Below are 17,279 nucleotides of genomic sequence, written 5' to 3' on the forward strand. Positions count from 1 at the left end.
AGGCGCTGACCCTGGGGACGGGCGAGGGTTTGGAACGGGTTCCTGGTGACTGGTTCCCTTGGTGAGTCTCCAGGGTTCACTGCCTCCGCCCAGGACTTACTGAGTCAGACTGCGCAGGGGTGGGAGCCTCCACTGGTATTTGGAAGCCACTTGCTCTGGTTTGAAGAGAGGGAGGGGCCTCCTTTGCGGCCGGAGAAGGAGGAAGGAGGCGCTGGACCCAGAACTAGGGTGGAGGCTCTGGTTTCGGTCTCAACTTCTCACCTGCTGCTCCAGACCTCGGAGCACCTGGAGGCAGGGACTGGGGCACCTGTGCTGAGCCCTGCCCTCCTCCCTCAGACCCCAGCCCCTCCTCCCTCAGACCAGGAGTCCAGACCCCCAGCCCCCATCCTCCCTCAAACCCAGGAGTCCAGACCCTCATTCCCTCCTCCCTCAGACCCAGCAGTCCAGACCCCCAGTCCCTCCTCCCTCAGACCCAGGAGTCCAGACCCCCAGGCCCTCCTCCCTCAGACCCAGGAGTCCAGACCCCCAGGCCCTCCTCCCTCAGACCCAGCAGTCCAGACCCCAAGTCCCTCCTCCCTCAGACCCAGGAGTCCAGACCCCCAGGCCCTCCTCCCTCAGACCCAGCAGTCCAGACCCCCAGTCCCTCCTCCCTCAGACCCAGGAGTCCAGACCCCCAGTCCCTCCTCTGTCAGACCCAGAATCCTGAACCCCAGCCCCCTCCTCCCTCAGGCCCAGGAGTCCAGACCCCCAGTCCCTCCTCCCTCAGACCCAGGAGTCCAGACCCCCAGGCCCTCCTCCCTCAGACCCAGGAGTCCAGACCCCCAGTCCCTCCTCCCTCAGACCCAGCAGTCCAGACCCCCAGTCCCTCCTCCCTCAGACCCAGGAGTCCAGACCCCCAGGCCCTCCTCCCTCAGACCCAGCAGTCCAGACCCCAAGTCCCTCCTCCCTCAGACCCAGGAGTCCAGACCCCCAGTCCCTCCTCTGTCAGACCCAGAATCCTGAACCCCAGCCCCCTCCTCCCTCAGGCCCAGGAGTCCAGACCCCCAGTCCCTCCTCCCTCAGACCCAGGAGTCCAGACCCCCAGTCCTTCCTCTGTCAGACCCAGAATCCTGAACCCCAGCCCCCTCCTCCCTCAGGCCCAGGAGTCCAGACCCCCAGTCCCTCCTCCCTCAGACCCAGGAGTCCAGACCCCCAGGCCCTCCTCCCTCAGACCCAGGAGTCCAGACCCCCAGGCCCTCCTCCCTCAGACCCAGCAGTCCAGACCCCCAGGCCCTCCTCCCTCAGACCCAGGAGTCCAGACCCCCAGGCCCTCCTCCCTCAGACCCAGCAGTCCAGACCCCAAGTCCCTCCTCCCTCAGACCCAGGAGTCCAGACCCCCAGTCCCTCCTCTGTCAGACCCAGAATCCTGAACCCCAGCCCCCTCCTCCCTCAGACCCAGGAGTCCAGACCCCCAGTCCCTCCTCCCTCAGACCCTGCAGCCTTGGCCCCTGACTCTCAGGCAAGGCCTCTATGAGGACACTCTTCTCCACCTGCACCTGCACGTGAAGAAAGGACCTGGACTCAGATCTGCGTTTGTGTCACATGGCCCAGGGCCACTGTGACCTTGGGCTAGTGGCCTCCCCACTCTGAGCCTCTGTGTTCTCTGCTAGTGGGCACCAGTCCCAGCCCCGCCTGCCTCGCAGAGGGGAAGGGGCCTGCTCCTGTCCGTGGACCCCAACCCAGGCAGGACCAAGCTCAGAAAGTATCTGTGGCATGGATGTGACAGGGACCCGGAGTGACAGAAGCTGGAGACAGAAGCACGGGACCTTCCTGCCTCCCCCGGCAGCACCCTTGGGAGCCGCACACAGCACACCCTCCCCTCCCCTCCGCCTCTCAGGCCTGAAACACTCTTCCCTCACCCTCCCGGCCGCCTCGGGCTGCCAAACTCGCCCTTCGGGTTCAGCTCTGCCTGCCCCTCCTCCTCCAGGAAGCCTGCCCTGACCCTCTTAGCCGCCTCCCATCCCAGCACACGTGGGAAGAAAGGCCACCACCGACACCCAACCTCGAGTCTCTCTTGGCCGGGCGCTGAGAGGGCTCTCCCTTAACGCCGCCAGTGTTGCGATCCCCATGTTACAGCTGGCCGGACTGGGGCACAGAGAGGTTGAGTGATTTGCTTAGCGTCCCACAGCTAGCAAGGGGCAGAGTCACGACGTGGCTGCACAGGGAAGCTAGCACCAGAGGATTCAGGGTGTAGATTGTAGGGCCCGTCCCCACCAGGTACCTGCTGTGTGACCGTAGACAAATTCCCTAAGGGTGTGTGTCCGCACTTCCTCAGGTGTAGACAGGAGATAATGGAACCCGTTTCCTAGGATGTTGTGGGGATCAGACACACACACGCACACACACACACACAGTACTCAGAAGAAGACCTAAGCACACCCGCATCACGTAGAAAGTAGTAAGTATTATCAACTCTATTTCATGGCAAAGTCAGAACTCGAACACCCACCCGCCCCGGCTCTTTGCCATCACCCCACAGGATTGTCTCCCCTTCGCTCTATTCTTTCATCCCTGCCAACCCAGGACAAAGGGGTGCTTCCTGTGGTTTCCAGCCTCGCTCAGCGTGGACTGTGGGGTCAACACGGGCCGGACGAAACAGTGAAGCATCGTCCACACGAATGCACCGAAAGCCAGTATCACTCCAGCACTGAATGTGTGCTAGACCCTGTTCTAATGTGCGGCGGACGGAGCGCGGGGCTGAACGTACAGAAGTCTCTGCCCTCCGGTCACTGGGGGGCTCGGTCGGTTAAATGTCCAACTTGGGCTCAGGTCAGGATCTCACAGTTCCTGAGTTCCATCCCCGTGCAGGGCTCTGCGCTGACCTTGACGAGCCTGCAGGGGATTCTGTTTCTCCCTCTCTCTGCCCCTCCCTGGCTTGTGCTCGCTCTCTCTCTCTCTCTCTCTCTCAAAATAAATAAAAAATACATAAAGATAGGAAAATAAAAAATACATAAAGAAAGGAGTCCTGGCCCCAGCCCCCTCTTCCCTCAGACCCAGCAGTCCAGACCCCCAGTCCCTCCTCCCTCAGACCCAGGAGTCCAGACTCCCACCCCCTCTTCCCTCAGACCCAGAAGTCATTGTCCCCTAGAACCTCCTCCCTCAGACCCAGGAGTCCTGGCCCCCAGCCAGGATTCCTCACGATGCTTACATTCTAACAGGGGGGACATAAAATGAACGGGTAATATAGTGTGTTACAAGGTGAGCAGGGAGAGACCACAATTTTAAATAGGGTGGCCAGGCTTCTCAGAGAAGGTGACACTCAAGCAAAGAGCTGAAGGAGGTGAGGGAACAAGCCAGGAGGATATCTGAGGGAAGAGGCATTCCAGGCAGAGGGCAGAGCAAGCGCAAAGGCCCTGGGGCAGGACTGGCTCTCAGGGCTCGAGGAGCAGCAGGGAGCCCAGTGTGCCGGAACCCGGAACCCGAGTGATGGAGGGAGAGAGGAGGTTTGAAGGATGTTCCTTAAGACTTTGCAGACCTCAGCTCTTATCCCAGAAACGGGGAGCCCCTGAAGGGTGCGGAGCAGGGAGTGCGGTGAGCTAACCTAGGTTTCTTGGGGCTCCCTGCAGGGAGACTAGACGAGGGGAGGAAGGGAGCAGGGGCCTGTCGGGACGCCGCTGCAGGTGCAGGTGCAGGACGTTGGCAGGGACCAGGTGAAGGTCACACTGATAATGGGCAAGGCTAAAAGGGGGCTTGCCCGCCCCTCCTCCTGCTCTCCGAGCTTTGGCGTTTGCTGCTCCTCCTCTCCCTGCAAGTGTGACCTGGGGTGAGTCCCTTCACCCTCGGTGTCCTCAGTTTCCTCCTCTGTGAGGCGGAGACCCCCGGCCCTCACCTCACTCGGTTTGGGGGAGAAACGACAGGTATGGCTTGGGTAGCAAGGCCCATGGCACAGGGGAAGTTCTCTAAAGGAGATTTCAAGCCTCAGGAGCTCGTTAACGTCAGTGAAGTATTTGGGGCCGGGCCGGGCGCCGAGTGGGTTTGCGTCTCACCAGAGGGGGTTATTGGGGGGAGTTTCTAGGGGAAGAGGCCAAGGGAGGGGTGGGGGCCCAGGGCTCCGCGGAGGCAGGAACCCTGAACAGGAGGTGGGCCCAGGGCAGGCACAGACCCCAGCCCCGGGTTCGAATCCCAGCCCTTCCACACTGACCGCCCCTCTCTGAACCGCCAGCAGGTGAAATCAGAGCTCTGCCCTCCCCCGGGCGGCGGGAGAATCGGAAAGGGTGTTGGAGGCAGAGCCCTCGGTTCTGAGGTTCGGACGCGTGAACGGGTGTGACGTCAGATGACTGTTGTTGTCCCTGTTGTAGGGTTGTTATGACAGAGCCGGTCCCAGTTCCTGGCTCCCCGGAGGCCGGTCCTGTCCCCCCCACCCCAGCCCGGGTCCCTCCGCCAGCCCCGCCCAGGTGTGTGCCAGGTGAGTGCTCAGGTATGCGGAGGCGGGGTGGCCCGGCGGGAGCAGGAAGGACGGGGCCGTTGGGAAGCCGGAGGAGAGCAGAGAGCCAGCTGGGCCCCTCGTCTTGGCCACTGCCTGGCAGAGCCTGCCCGGCAGGTGAGGAGGGGGCCTAGCCGGGAGGGGCTGGAGGTGGGGACTCCTGCGTCTGCGGGGGCGGGGGCAGAGGGCCAGGACTCCCGGGTCCAGACACCACGAAGCCCTTCAGTCCTGACGAGGTAAGGGACCGGCCCCGTAGCCCCCCGAGGTCATAGTGGCTGAGGAAACGCATGAATGGGTCTGGCTCTAGGAGGAGACTTGGAATCAAAATCCTTTGGTCCTTACAGTCGAGAAGCTCTAAGCCCGAACCCCTGGGCCCCTAAGGAGATCAGGCTGGGAGACAGGATCCCTGGAGAGAGGAAGGAAAATGGGGTACACATAGATTAGGGACCGAACACATGGATCCCTGACAGATTTGGGGGGGCAGGGTACTAGGTGTGAGGGAGGAGGGTCTGGGGGTCTGGACTCCTGGGTCTGAGGGAGGAGGGGCTGGGGGTCTGGACTCCTGGGTTTGAGGGAGGAGGGTCTGGAGGTCTGGACTCTTGGGTCTGAGGGAGGAGGGGCTGGGGGCCAGGACTCCTGGGTCTGAGGGAGGAGGGACTGGGGTCAGGACTCCTGGGTCTGAGGGAGGAGGGACTGGGGGTCTGGACCTCTGGGTCTGAGGGAGGAGGGGGCTGGAGCCAGGATACCTGGGTCTGAGGGAGGAGGGGCTGGGGGCCAGGATTCCTGGGTTTGAGGGAGGAGGGTCTGGAGGTCTGGACTCTTGGGTCTGAGGGAGGAGGGGCTGGGGGCCAGGACTCCTGCGTCTGAGGAAGGAGGGGGCTGGGGGCCCAGACTCTGGGTCTGAGGGAGGAGGGACTGGGGTCAGGACTCCTGGGTCTGAGGGAGGAGGGGACTGGGGGTCTGGACCTCTGGGTCTGAGGGAGGAGGGGGCTGGAGCCAGGACACCTGGGTCTGAGGGAGGAGGGGCTGGGGGTCTGGACTCCTGGTCTGAGGGAGGAGGGGCTGGGGACCAGACTCTGGGTCTGAGGGAGGAGGGGGCTGGAGCCAGGACACCGGGGTCTGAGGGAGGAGGGCACTGGGGGCCAGGACTCCTGGGTCTGAGGGAGGAGGGGACTGGGGGCCAGGACTCCTGGGTCTGAGGGAGGAGGGGGCTGGGGGCAGGACTTCTCCCTCGGTCTGAGGGAGAAGGCCACTGGGAGCCTGGACCTCTGGGTCTGAAGGAGGTGGTTGGGCCAAAATCCTAGGTACTGCAGGCCAGGTCAGGCCCTCACTTCTTTGCTGGCTCCCAAGGCACCTCGAGGTGGCAGGAGCCCCCCCATTCTCCACACCATGAGCACCACCACAGGGTAAGTGCCCCCAGCCCCCTCCGGCCACCCTCTTACCCACGCCCCCAGGTAGCATGGACAGCAGCCCAGGCCTGGACAGCCCCCTTCCCTGCTCGGCCTATAGTTACAGCCACTGCCCCAGAGCAGACACGCCCGGGTTCAAATCCAGCTGCCAACACTCAGGAGGAGTGACCCCGGCCCAAGAACCTCACCTCTTGGAGGCTCCGTTCCTCCTCTGTGGAACAGGGACAATTTTGAGCGTTGACAGGAAAATGAAGGTAACAGGACTTAGCAGATCATCTGACCAAGAGTGGGTTCTCCACTCATGGCAACTGCTGCTGCCGTTATCTTGTTATTAAATATTGACCTTTTGCCGAAAAAAATCCGGGCTGCTTATAACAAAGGCTCAAGTCTCCTGGAGTGAGCAGGGAAAACAACAAAGGGAGACCCATGGGAATAGCAGCATGGGAGATAGGCGGTAGTGAGCTCTCCAGCACAGAGGTAATCAAATTGTGGGGCGATCTGACCAACAGAACAGGATGAGGAGCAGAGCTTTGACTTGAAAGTGTTCCTCGTTCCTGCTGAGCCCTGAGTTTCCGTTACTTCTGTGCACTTCTTGGAGAAGGTGACCTAGGAGGAGGAGGTCAGGGTCAGGAGACAGAAGGATCAGGCTGGGAACAGCCTGGCCCAGGGGGACGGAGAAGATAAGTCTGTCTACCCCAAATACTAATGCTGTTGTAAAAACCCCCATTTATTGAGCAACTACTGTGGGCTGCCCTTTGCATCATGAAAAGTAACCGTCACTGAGGCCGTGAGGGCCCTCGACTCTGAGCGAATCCACCCACAGCTCTACCAGACGGAGGCTGTAGACGGACTCACTCCTATCTCAGAAAGGGACACCGAGGCAGGAGAGATGAAGTCTCCCACCCAGGGTCCTATGGCAAGGCGGTAGTTGACAGGGCGTTCAAAGCCAGGTCTGCGTGACCGCGAAGACCACACTCTCCACCACCTCCCAGCACCACGCCCGGCCTTACCCACCTGAAACCGAGCTCTGGCCCTGCCCTCCCCTGCTCAGAACCCTCCTTGGTTCCCCATTGCTCTCACAATGAAGTCTTTCCCGCTCTGCTTGGCATTCAAAACCCCCATGATCTGCTCCCAATTCGCACGGCCCCTCTCACCCTTTTTTCCCGAACCAGCCCAGAAGCTGCCCCCAAACCAAGTGCCAAGTCTATCTATGGTGAGTTTGGGAGCCAGAAAACCCCAGGCTGAAACTGGGTCCGAGGGAGGAAGGGGTGGAGGGTCTGGACTCCTGGGTCTGAGGGAGGAGGGGCTGGGGCTCTGGACTCCTGGGTCGGAGCGGGGAGGGGGCTGGGGTCAGTACTGCGGGGTCTGAGGGAGGAGGTGGGTGCGGAATCAGGATCCCTTGGTCTGAGAGAGGAGGGGCTGGAGGTCTGGAGTCCCAGGTCTGAGGGAGGAGGGGCTGGGGGGGTCAGGATCCCTGCCTCCCGGGGAGGAGGGGCTGCGTCTTCTGGGTCTGAGGGAGGAGGGGCTGGAGGTCTGGAGTCCCAGGTCTGAGGGAGGAGGGGCTGGGTCTTCTGGGTCTGAGGGAGGAGGGGCTGGAGGTCTGGAGTCCCAGGTCTGAGGGAGGAGGGGCTGCGTCTTCTGGGTCTGAGGGAGGAGGAGCTGGAGGTCTGGAGTCCCAGGCCTGAGGGAGGAGGGGCTGGGGAGTCGGGATCCATGCGTCTGAGGGAGGAGGGGCTGGGGGGTCAGGATCCCTGCCTCCCGGGGAGGAGGGGCTGCGTCTTCTGGGTCTGAGGGAGGAGGGGCCAGGGGCTGGGGCTTCTGGGTTTATCCTCCTTCTCCCCCACAGAGCAGAGGAAGCGTTATTCCACTGTGGTTCTGGCAGACGTTTCCCAGTATCCAGTCAATGTGAGTCTGGGGTCTGCATTGCCCCGGGGAGCCTTAGGGGAGGAAAGGCAGGCGGGCCTGGGAAGATGGCGGTGTCGAAGGCGGCCGGGCCTCCAAACGGCAAGAAGCTGCAAGCTCATTTGGCCCACCTGCCAGGCGGGGCTGCTTCTGCCCGCCTGCCCTCAGCGGTGGGAATCCGGCAGAGGCAGTCCGTTCCACTGGAATCTGCCAAGGTCCTCCTCCAGACCGGCTGTTAGGCCGGACAGGCAGGCCCCAGGGACAAATGCTACGTCAACCTGTGTGCGCAGGGGCCAAAGTGTGCCAGGTGCTCTTGGAGGCAGGGGTGCTTAGAAGGGACTAGATCCAATCCCTGCCTTCAAGAAGTCTCCAGTCTCGCTGGCAAGACACACGCAGGCGCCAGTCGCGCTGATGAAAACAAAACAAAGGGCCCCATAGGTGGAGCCGGTGACGGGACGCTTTCTGGAGGAGGTGTGGTTACTGTCAGGCTGGAAGGCGGGGGCAGGGGATTCCGAGCCCACCTGGCGCCCTCCTGGGGCCCTCCTGGGACTCCCTGCTTTCTCCGCACCCCTGCCAGCACCTGGTGACGTTCTGCCTGGGCGAGGAGGATGGCGTGCACACCGTGGAGGATGCCTCGCGGAGGCTGGCGGTCATGGACAACCAGGGCCGCGTCTGGGCCCAAGAGATGCTGCTGCGCGTGTCTCCGGACCGTGTCACGCTGCTTGACCCCATGTCCAAGGTGTCAGGGGACACGTGGGTGGAAGGGGCAGAGGCATGGAGAGCTTGACTCTAGGGACGTCCGAGTGTGACTCTTGGCCCCCACGCGTCCTTCCTCTGGGAACTTTGGCAAGAGCTCTCTGCCCTTCGTTTTTGGAGCGTCACTGCAGCCCCGCAGGGTCGCCTGGGCCGTGCTGGGGTCCCAGCTGGCACTGCTGTCATTTGGGATCCTCGGATCCGAGCCTCCGTTTACCCACCGTCCCGCCCAGCAGGAGGAGCTGGAGTCGTACCCGCTGGGTGCCATCGTGCGCTGCGACGTGGTGACGCTGCCTGGCCGGAGTCGCTCGCTGCTGCTGCTGGTGTGCCAGGAGCCGGATCGCACGCAGCCCGACGTGCACTTCTTCCAGGGCTTGCGTCTCGGGGTGAGCGGGCCCGGGGAGCCACCTCACGCAGGGCTGGGACCCTGCGGATGCCAGGGGGCGGAGCCGGAAGTGGGAGGAATCCAGAGCTTGGGCAGTGATGGGGCGGGGCCTCCGCGCGGGGCGGGCCTGGGCCAGTGGAGGGGGCGTGGCCTGGAGAGAGGAGCTGGAACGGATGGGGGGTTTGAGGGCAGGTGGGACCGGGACGAAGTAGAATGGAGACTGAAACGGCCGGGACGGAACCTGACAGCACCTGGGGGAGGGTGGATGGGAGCAGCCAGAACTCGGGGCGAGTATGGCCTAGGGGCAGGAAACCCCAGCACCCCGGCTCCGGGATTGGGAACGCGGCTTAGGGCAGGGGAAGAAGTAGCAGAGCGCGGGCGGGCGTGGGCGCCACGTGTGGGCGCCGACGTGGAGGGACTCCGGCACCCAGCCAAGGAATCGACTGAACCGGACCGCCTGCTGGGACGAGGGGTAGGTGGGGTGGAGGCCCGGCCTGACAGCATGATTGGCAGGCGGAGCTGATCCGAGAGGACATCCAGGGGGCTCTACACGACTACCGGTCCGGCCGCGGGGAGCGCAGGCCCGCGGCGCTCAGGTAAGAAAGAGGGCTGGGCGGGGAGCGAGGGGAGAAGCGAGGACGGGTGGGGTCTCAGTCTCGGCATCCGACAAACGGGCTGCCACCGCTCGCCCACAAGAGAACGAGTTTGGAAGCCTGTCGAACAGAGCGTGGTTCGGGTCTTGCCAACCCCCCGCAGACACGTGTACCCCCTCTCCAAGAGTCCTTTTCCTAGTGCTGGTCCTCCGTTTCTCCTCCCTCAGGCCTCAGTTGCCCTCCGCACAGGTGCTCGCCCCTCCCCTTGTCTCCAATTTCTCCGCGCCACCTGCAGCCTAGGTTTGACTCGGTTCTGAGCCCCGCTGTCTCCCCCGCCCTGGCCCCGGGTGGACCCAGGCTCTTTCCCCTCGTCCCTCCGCAGGGCTACGCAGGAGGAGCTGCAGCGCCGCCCCTCGCCGGCCGCCGAGACCCCTCCCCCGCAGCGCCGCCCGTCAATCCGCGCGGTCATCAGCACGGTGGAGGCGGGCCGGGGGCGACCCCAGGCGGAGCCCATCCCGGAGGCGGAAGAGTCGCTGAGGCCGCGGCCTGGCCTGGCGGGGACCTCAGGCAGCGCTGCCCCGGCCTCCCCTGACCTGGGGCCCCGCGGCCCGGACCTGGCCAGTCTGCAGGCGGAGCGGGAAGTGGTGCGTGGGGCGGGGCTAGGGCGTGGGGGCGGACCGGCTGTGGGTGTGTCCCGCCTCCCGGGAGGGGATTGGTGTCAGACTTCTGGGGGTGTGGCCGGCGGTGACCGATCTAGGGGGACAGGCACAGGCGTCCGAGGGCTCGGCCTGGCCTGGGAGGATGTCGGGGTGCTCGGCCTAAGTAAGGGCTTTGCCTGGGGTGATGAGGGGCCTGGACTCCGCATCCCCGAGTCCCACGCGTCCCCTGTTCTGTCCCCCAGGACATCCTGAACCACGTGTTCGACGACGTGGAGAGTTTCGTTTCGAAGCTGCAGAAGTCTGCGGAGGCGGCCCGGGTGCTGGAGCAGAGGGAGCGCGGCCGCAGGACCCGGCGCCGGGCGCCTGGGGGTGAGGGCGCCCCCCGCCCCCCAGTGGGATCCGGAGCATCCAGTCCATCCCAAATACCTTCCCTCTCCCTCCGGCCTCCCCCTGCCCCCTGTCCCCCGCCCAGGTTTGATGCCCCATCACCGGGGATCCCACTGGGCCCCTGCCTCCCCCCGCTGCAGAGGGTCTCCTGACGCTGCGGGCCAAGCCGCCCTCCGAGGCCGAGTACACGGACGTGCTTCAGAAAATCAAGTATGCCTTCAGCCTGCTGGTGAGAACGGGTCCAGCCTGGGCCAGCGGGGGGTCAGGGGCACGGCGCGCCTGCCGCGTCCGAGCTCTGAACCCGGCACCTGCCCCGTCCCTCAGGCCCGGCTGCGTGGCAACATCGCCAACCCCTCGTCCCCCGAGCTGCTGCACTTCCTGTTCGGACCCCTGCAGTTGGTGAGGCACCCCATCCTTAGGTACCCCCTGTGGCAGGAGGAATCGGGGTTCCACTTCCGGAGGGGGGGAGGTGATGGCGTGCTCACTCCCGCACCCCCGGCAGATTGTGGACACGTCGGGAGGCCCCCAATTCGCAAGTGGAGTGCGGCGGCCGCACCTGACGTCCGAGGCGGTGGCGCTGCTGCGGGACAACCTCACCCCACGGGAAAATGCGCTCTGGACCTCTCTGGGGGACGCGTGGACCCGCCCGGGGTGAGGGGCGCCGTGACGGAGGGGCGGGGCCGGCAGGGAAGGGTAGTTGCTGGGCTTAGCTAGAGGTTGACCAAAGCAACTGAATGAACCCAGGACCTATGCCGGGCCCCGGCTGGAGGAAAGGCCAGAAACTCCTGTGAAGGAGAGGCCTAAGACTGACCAAAAGACCGGGCTTGGAGGAGTGGGGTGGGCTGTACCGGAGGGCTACGGCTTCGGGAAGGACTAGCCTGTAGGTTGGGGAAGGGGGTAAGAGCAGAGCCGGAGGAGACTTGGGGGAAAAGAGGCGGGATGTGCTTAGAATCAGAAGGAAGATTCAGAGGCCGGGCGCAGCGTTAGGGTGGAACCCGTGTGTTTGCAGATACAGTTGATGCCGGGGGCGGGGCTTGGGCACGGCTTAGGTGCAGGGGCGGGACTTCGATGCCGGGGAGAGGCCTGGGGCGGGGCCGGGGCTGGGCAAAAGGGGGCCAGGTAGGATAGAGCCGAGCCGACAGGAGGGGGAAACCTTACTGAGGTTAATAGGGCTGGAGGCCACCCCGGGAGCCCTGAGCCCCGAGCCCCTCGGCCACAGGCTGGAGCTGCCCCCAGAGGAAGGACCCCCGTACAGCCCTGAGTTCTCCAGCGGCTGGGAGCCCCCGGCCACTGACCCGCAGGGCCGCGCCTGGGGGGACCCAGTCGAGAAACAGCAGCAGCACGAGCGGCGGCGCCGGCAGGTGAGCACCGGACACCCACCCCCGCCTCCCCTGCCCAGGTGACACAGCGGGGCCGGGACCGGGCAGTCTGGCCCTAGCTGAGCTACTGCTCTCCTCTCCCCCGCAGCAAAGTGCCCCCCAGGTCGCTGTCAATGGGTGAGTGCCGCCCCCAAGGTGGGACAGGTGGGGTCGAGGAGGGGTGCGCCCTGGGGGCTCCCGGCACTGACTCTGTTCCTTTTTTCCGTCTTTCCTTCTGTCTTCCCGGCTCATCACAGGTGGGTGAGGTGGTGAGGAGGGAGAGGGGCCCGGGCTGGGAGGGAGGGGGCGCAGATCCCAGGGCCGGAGGGAGGAGGGGGTTGGGAGTGGGTAAAGTCTGAGAGGCTGTGAGAAGGCAGTAACTTCCCAGGGCCTGGGGAGCTTCCCGTCTGGGTCCCTAAGAGGATAGAGCCCAAGGTGTTGGAGGCAGAGACTGGGGAATTGGGCCTTTGGGGTTGGCAGAAGAGCCCGACTTTGGTGCTTGGGGCCTTGGAGACCCAGCCAAGCCCTGGGCCTTCAAGGGTCACGGGGCACGTTTCTGGGAAAGCTGGGAAGTGGTAGTATTTCCGGGCCCCTGAAAGAGGTGAAGACGGAGGCTGGACCCTCACTCTCCCAAGGCTCTAAAGCCCTTGTCTCATTTCCTGCTGGAAGTGTTATACTGAGAGCCTTTAAGGGTTAAAAAGTTGGGGAAATTGAAGTTTGAGACCTGGACTCCTGAGTCTCTGGGGGAGGAAATACCGGGGGGGGGGGGGGCTGAGTTCATGATTCCAAAAAGCAATGGGGGCACGGACTCTAGGGTCCTGGGGCATAAGCGGCATAGATGACCCAGGACTCCAGGGTCCTCACGCAAGTCGGGGGGCAGATGTGAGGAAGCTTCATGGGATAAGAAGAAGGCAAAGCTGCAGGAGCAGAAGGGGGGTCTGGGTGAGGGCCCCGGCAGAGGGTCTCAGCAGGGACAGCGTGCTGGGAGCTGCCAGCCCCACACAGGGGGCGCCGCGGCCCTGAAGACCCCCCCTCTCCTTTGCACAGGTAGGCCTGATCCGGGCTGAGGTCCTTCTTCCTGGGGGCATCGGAGCCCAAATCTTGCTCCCTGCCACCCCGGCTGCCTGGTCTTGCAGAACTCCCCCCTGCTTCTGACTCTTGGGCTTGACACCCCCAGCTTTCACCTTCCCTTCTCTGAGCCTCCCTTTGCAGGGAGAATGAGAAGAATAATCCCTTCCTGGAAGAGAGAAGTCTATGAGGCTATACAGGCTAGCAGTTAAGAGCTCAAGGCCCTGGTAGAGCTCAGGTTCATATCCAGCTACGTGCCCAGGAGACCAGAATTACTCAGGGCATGGACTGCGGGGCCAGGGTGGCAACGCCTCTTTCTTGCTCTGTGACCTTTACCTCATCGTGCCACCTCGTGTCCCTGTTCTCCGACTTCCTCACCTGTAAAATAGCTGATGACAGGGTCTGCAGTGGGGGAGAGGGGTTCCAAATTCGTGGTTACACCAAGGGTTGTGTTAAAAATCAGATTAGCCAATCTGTGTAAGAGATTGAGCAGTCTGGCACCTAGTCAGTGCTATATAACCACTGTTTGTATCCTAACTATGGGCTACCCGAAGCATGAGCCCATTACGTATAGGTGCTTAGTAAACAGCTGGCTCTAGCTGTGTGATCTGGGGCAAGTGACTTTCTCCCCGAGTCTTGGATGTCCTCATCTGTAAAAGGGAGGTGACCTCACTGCCTGTAGTTTGTGCGGCAGCACGGTGGCCGGGCACATAAGGAGCGAACTGCATTCAAGTTGTTACTCCGATTTCAAATCTCTATTAACAGTATTAACCTGGCCCCCTGCGTTGACCTCTGCTTGGCTCTAACCCCAGCTCACACCAACTCCCTACTGCCCAGCGCAGGGAGACTGGCTGCCCCCTTATCCCCAACCTGTGTTGTTCTCCACAGTCACCAAGACCCTGAGCCAGAGGCTGAGTCCCAGCTGGAGCCTGAGGGAAAGTGGGTCCTATGTAACTATGACTTCCAGGCCCGCAACAGCAGTGAGCTCTCTGTCCAGCAGCGGGATGTGTTGGAGGTTAGAGGGGTGGGGCCAAGGGACGGCAGGGGGCCCAGCTGTAGCTGCAGACACAGGCTGTGAACCATCCTCTCCTACCCCCCTCAGGTCCTGGATGACCAGCGTAAGTGGTGGAAGGTTCGGGACCAGCGAGGGCAGGAGGGATATGTACCGTATAATATCCTGACACCCCACCCGGGGCCTCGGGCAAGCCGCAGCCTGGTGAGTCTGGGGAGATTCTTGGGGACGATCAGGTGTCAAGGGCAGTGACAGAGGAAGTAGCTGGAGGTGGGGGTGGGGGCGGGGGGATGCAGAAATTTACCTCCAAAAGGCGGAGGAGTTGGGGCTAGGTCCTCTCTTTGATCCAAGTGCTCCTCTGGCTCCCTCTCCAGGAGAATAGCACTCCTCCTCCCCCACGGGCCCCGGCTCCTGCCTCCTCTCGCCCCACCTGGGACAGCTGTGATAGCCTCAACTTGGACCCCCTAGAGAAGGGTGAGTGGTGCAGGCACCTTCGGGGAGCCGTCCTTGTCCTCGCTTTCCAGTCAGGGGAACCAAGGTTCGGAAAGACCAAGTGGACTCCGAGCCCATCATGAGGACGCTGGAGGTCTCCCTTCTGGCCCCAGGACCCTTCGTCCTGAGTCTGCCGTCTCTCCCGGTTTCCCCGCCTGCAGAGAAATTCTCCCAGATGCTGTGTGTCAACGAAGAGCTGCAGGCGCGCTTGGCCCAGGGCCGCTCAGGCCCCAGCCGCGCAGCCCCGGGTCCCCGCGTCCCGGAGCCGCAGCTCAGTCCGCACTCGGACGCCTCGGAGGTCCGCGCCTGGCTGCAGGCCAAGGGATTTAGCGCTGGGTGAGTGACTGGGGTCGGCCGGGGAGCCGGAAGCGTGGTCGCAAGAGGGGGAGCCTTGGGAGTGGCCTAAAGCGAGGGTCGCTCTGGTGGCAGTGAACGGCAGTGTGACTGGCACGTTACTGCGGGCTTGGATTGGGGTCTCCGGGCGCGCCTGCCTCCGCGGGAAAGCTGGGCACACGCGCCCCGCCCCCTCCCCCTCCCACAGCGCACTGTGACTGGGGGGCGGGAGCCTTCTCAGCAAGAATGCTGTTCCGATTGGACAAACGGCAGGACAGAAGTGACGTGATTGGCGGGGGCTGAAGGGCTTGGCGCTGTGATTGGCTGGCGGGCCCTGACCGCTCCCCCTCCGCTCGCCCAGGACCGTGGACGCGCTGGGCGTGCTGACCGGCGCGCAGCTTTTCTCACTGCAAAAGGAGGAGCTGCGAGCCGTGAGCCCGGAGGAAGGGGCGCGCGTGTACAGCCAGGTCACCGTGCAGCGTGCGCTGCTGGAGGTGAGCGGACGCTCCCGGGCCGGGCCGACCCGGGAGGGCACCCAGGGCTCGGAGACCAGGTGTCTGATTTCCACCCCGCCCTCCAGGACAAAGAGAAAGTGTCAGAGTTGGAGGCGGTGATGGAGAAGCAAAAGAAGAAGGTGGAAGGCGACATGGAAACTGAGGTTATCTGACCCTTCCCGGCTCCTCTGCTCAGTTTTTCGAGGAAGCCCCGTGGCAGAACAGACTCTGCAGACTGCTGCCACCCATGGCAGTAGACCCCTCCCGAAGGCCCCAGACCTGTTCGGGTGGAGCCTCCTGAGTGAGCGGACTGGCCGTGAGTGGGAGGGAAGGGCCATACTCGGGGTCCCCGCGCATTGGGATATGCTGCCCAGTCTATAAACAGCCTCCTTGTAGCAGACATTTTCAAACTGCTGTCCCTTCTCTACCGGGCCACGAGGGGTCCAAGAGCCTCTCTCACCCCCGCTACAGCCTCAGGAGGACAAGGAATCTGCAGGTCCCCACCTTTTCTGGTTTCTTTCTCTGAATCCCTCTCCTCCCTTCCCACCCCCCCCTCACGTCCCCACCCGACATGCTTTCTCCTCACCTCTCAGCCAGCAGTCCTCTAGTTCACTCCAGAGGGACCTTCTGAACGGCCAATATCCCAGGCTTCCCTTGCTCAATCTCCTTTCCTGACTCCCCACGGCCCTCTTAGCCCTAGAGCCGAGCATCTGAGGTTTGATCCCTACCCACTCTCCTCATCCCCCCATGCCCTCCTCCAAATGCCCCCAAGCTCCCTCAAACACCGGGGTCCTGCGCTTGCTTTCTGCGGGCTGGAAGGGATCTTCCGCTTGGTGAACAGCTTTCCTGGCCCAGCTCCAATACCCACTTGAGGGAAGCCTGCCCCATCCCTGGCATCCATGTCACTTTGTCCCCCACTAAGTGCCAGGGACCCAGCCACAAAGTGGCTGCCTCCTGAATATGCCACAGGCCTCCTGGTCACCCTTCTCCTGGGAGAGGACATCCTCAAAGGAGGCTGTCCCCTTATTCCCTCTGACCGGCAGTAACTTCCTCACGTCCAGACAGCGAGCAAGGCTGATTCAGGACTGGTTTTCTTTCATCCCACTCGCATTCAGACTGGTTCTCCCCCGAGCTTTAGGAACAAGTCCCTTTCCTCCTCCTGTGGCCCCAGAATGCCCCCACCTCTACCTCTGGAGCTGAGTGTCTTCCTCAGCCACAGTCTGCCTTCCAAAATCAGATGAGACCAGACACAGTGGGGGCAGGCAGGAGCTCCGACCCTGGCCCCACTTTGCCTGCCTCATGCCTCACACCTCTCCTGCCTCCCCCAGATCCAGGTTCCGGCTCGGCAGCTGCGGGCCTGGGGCTGGTCACACTCCCAGCTCCCCTCTGCCTGCCTCCAGGCTTCTATGTGCTTCTCACCCTGACCCCCTCGGCCCCAGTGGGTGTGTAAATGTCCTCTAACCTCCTGCCTCCTCTCCCAGCCCTGGTTTCTGACAGAAACCGGGGACGCGAGTGGCATCCCCAACCTGCGTGCCCCACATTCCCACGGCACCCACGGCCTGCCGGCCAGGGCCACACAACCCCTCGTCAGGAGCGAGGCAGGCCTGAGCCCTAGCCCAACACCAGCCAACCTGTCAGGACGTGCAGGCTGCCGTCGCCTCCGCCACTCCCACAGTCTCACTGTGGCTCACCAGCTCTAGCCACCCTCCCTCCCAGCACTTATGGCAGCAGCCCCATAAGCTGGTCTCCCTCCTTCTGTCCCTCACTGCCCTCCCCCAGACTGTTGTCAACGCAGCTGCCAAAGGGACCCGTGAAAACCTAGGTCCCACCTCAGTTCAAGTCCTTCCCAGGGCTGGCCGTTACGGTTCCAACCTCATGTCCTACTATCTCTGACCACACTTGCACCCCACAGACTTTGTACCTGCTGCCCTCTTCATCCAGAAAACTCTTCCTTTAAATGCCTACATGGCTC

The 17,279-nt window shown here is 63.1% G+C and overlaps 1 protein-coding gene across 3 annotated transcripts; it reads left to right on the forward strand.

Annotated features, from left to right (window-relative positions):
• The first annotated feature begins 4,325 nt into the window (after positions 1 to 4,325).
• On the forward strand, positions 4,326 to 15,707 carry EPS8L1 (EPS8 signaling adaptor L1). Of its 3 annotated transcripts, none has more exons than XM_086690693.1 (20): positions 4,326 to 4,444; positions 5,767 to 5,868; positions 7,044 to 7,084; positions 7,718 to 7,776; positions 8,351 to 8,512; positions 8,763 to 8,912; positions 9,425 to 9,507; positions 9,887 to 10,148; positions 10,406 to 10,532; positions 10,691 to 10,779; positions 10,875 to 10,949; positions 11,053 to 11,201; positions 11,770 to 11,911; positions 12,018 to 12,046; positions 13,865 to 13,991; positions 14,079 to 14,192; positions 14,363 to 14,462; positions 14,642 to 14,816; positions 15,175 to 15,307; positions 15,394 to 15,707. In XM_086690693.1, the coding sequence occupies exons 2-20, from the start codon at positions 5,852 to 5,854 to the stop codon at positions 15,478 to 15,480; spliced, it is 2,121 nt and encodes a 706-aa protein (XP_086546819.1). In that variant the 5' UTR covers positions 4,326 to 4,444; positions 5,767 to 5,851; the 3' UTR covers positions 15,481 to 15,707. The 3 variants fall into 3 exon arrangements, with proteins under 3 accessions (XP_086546819.1, XP_086546818.1, XP_086546820.1); XM_086690692.1 differs by lacking the exon at positions 4,326 to 4,444 and adding an exon at positions 4,459 to 4,579; XM_086690694.1 differs by lacking the exon at positions 4,326 to 4,444 and adding an exon at positions 4,642 to 4,698.
• Positions 15,708 to 17,279: the final 1,572 nt, after the last annotated feature.

Source organism: Puma concolor, chromosome E2 (assembly GCF_028749965.1).
Source record: "Puma concolor isolate L17-30 chromosome E2, mPumCon1.1.hap2, whole genome shotgun sequence".
NCBI classification, from domain to species: Eukaryota; Metazoa; Chordata; class Mammalia; order Carnivora; family Felidae; genus Puma; species Puma concolor.

Excerpts from the sequence above, each read along its gene's own strand:
- EPS8L1 (XM_086690693.1), top strand. Across the intron at positions 7,085-7,717 it reads AAGTGCCAAGTCTATCTATG|AGCAGAGGAAGCGTTATTCC; the intron begins GTGAGTTTGGGA and ends TCTCCCCCACAG. Across the intron at positions 9,508-9,886 it reads CGCAGGCCCGCGGCGCTCAG|GGCTACGCAGGAGGAGCTGC; the intron begins GTAAGAAAGAGG and ends GTCCCTCCGCAG.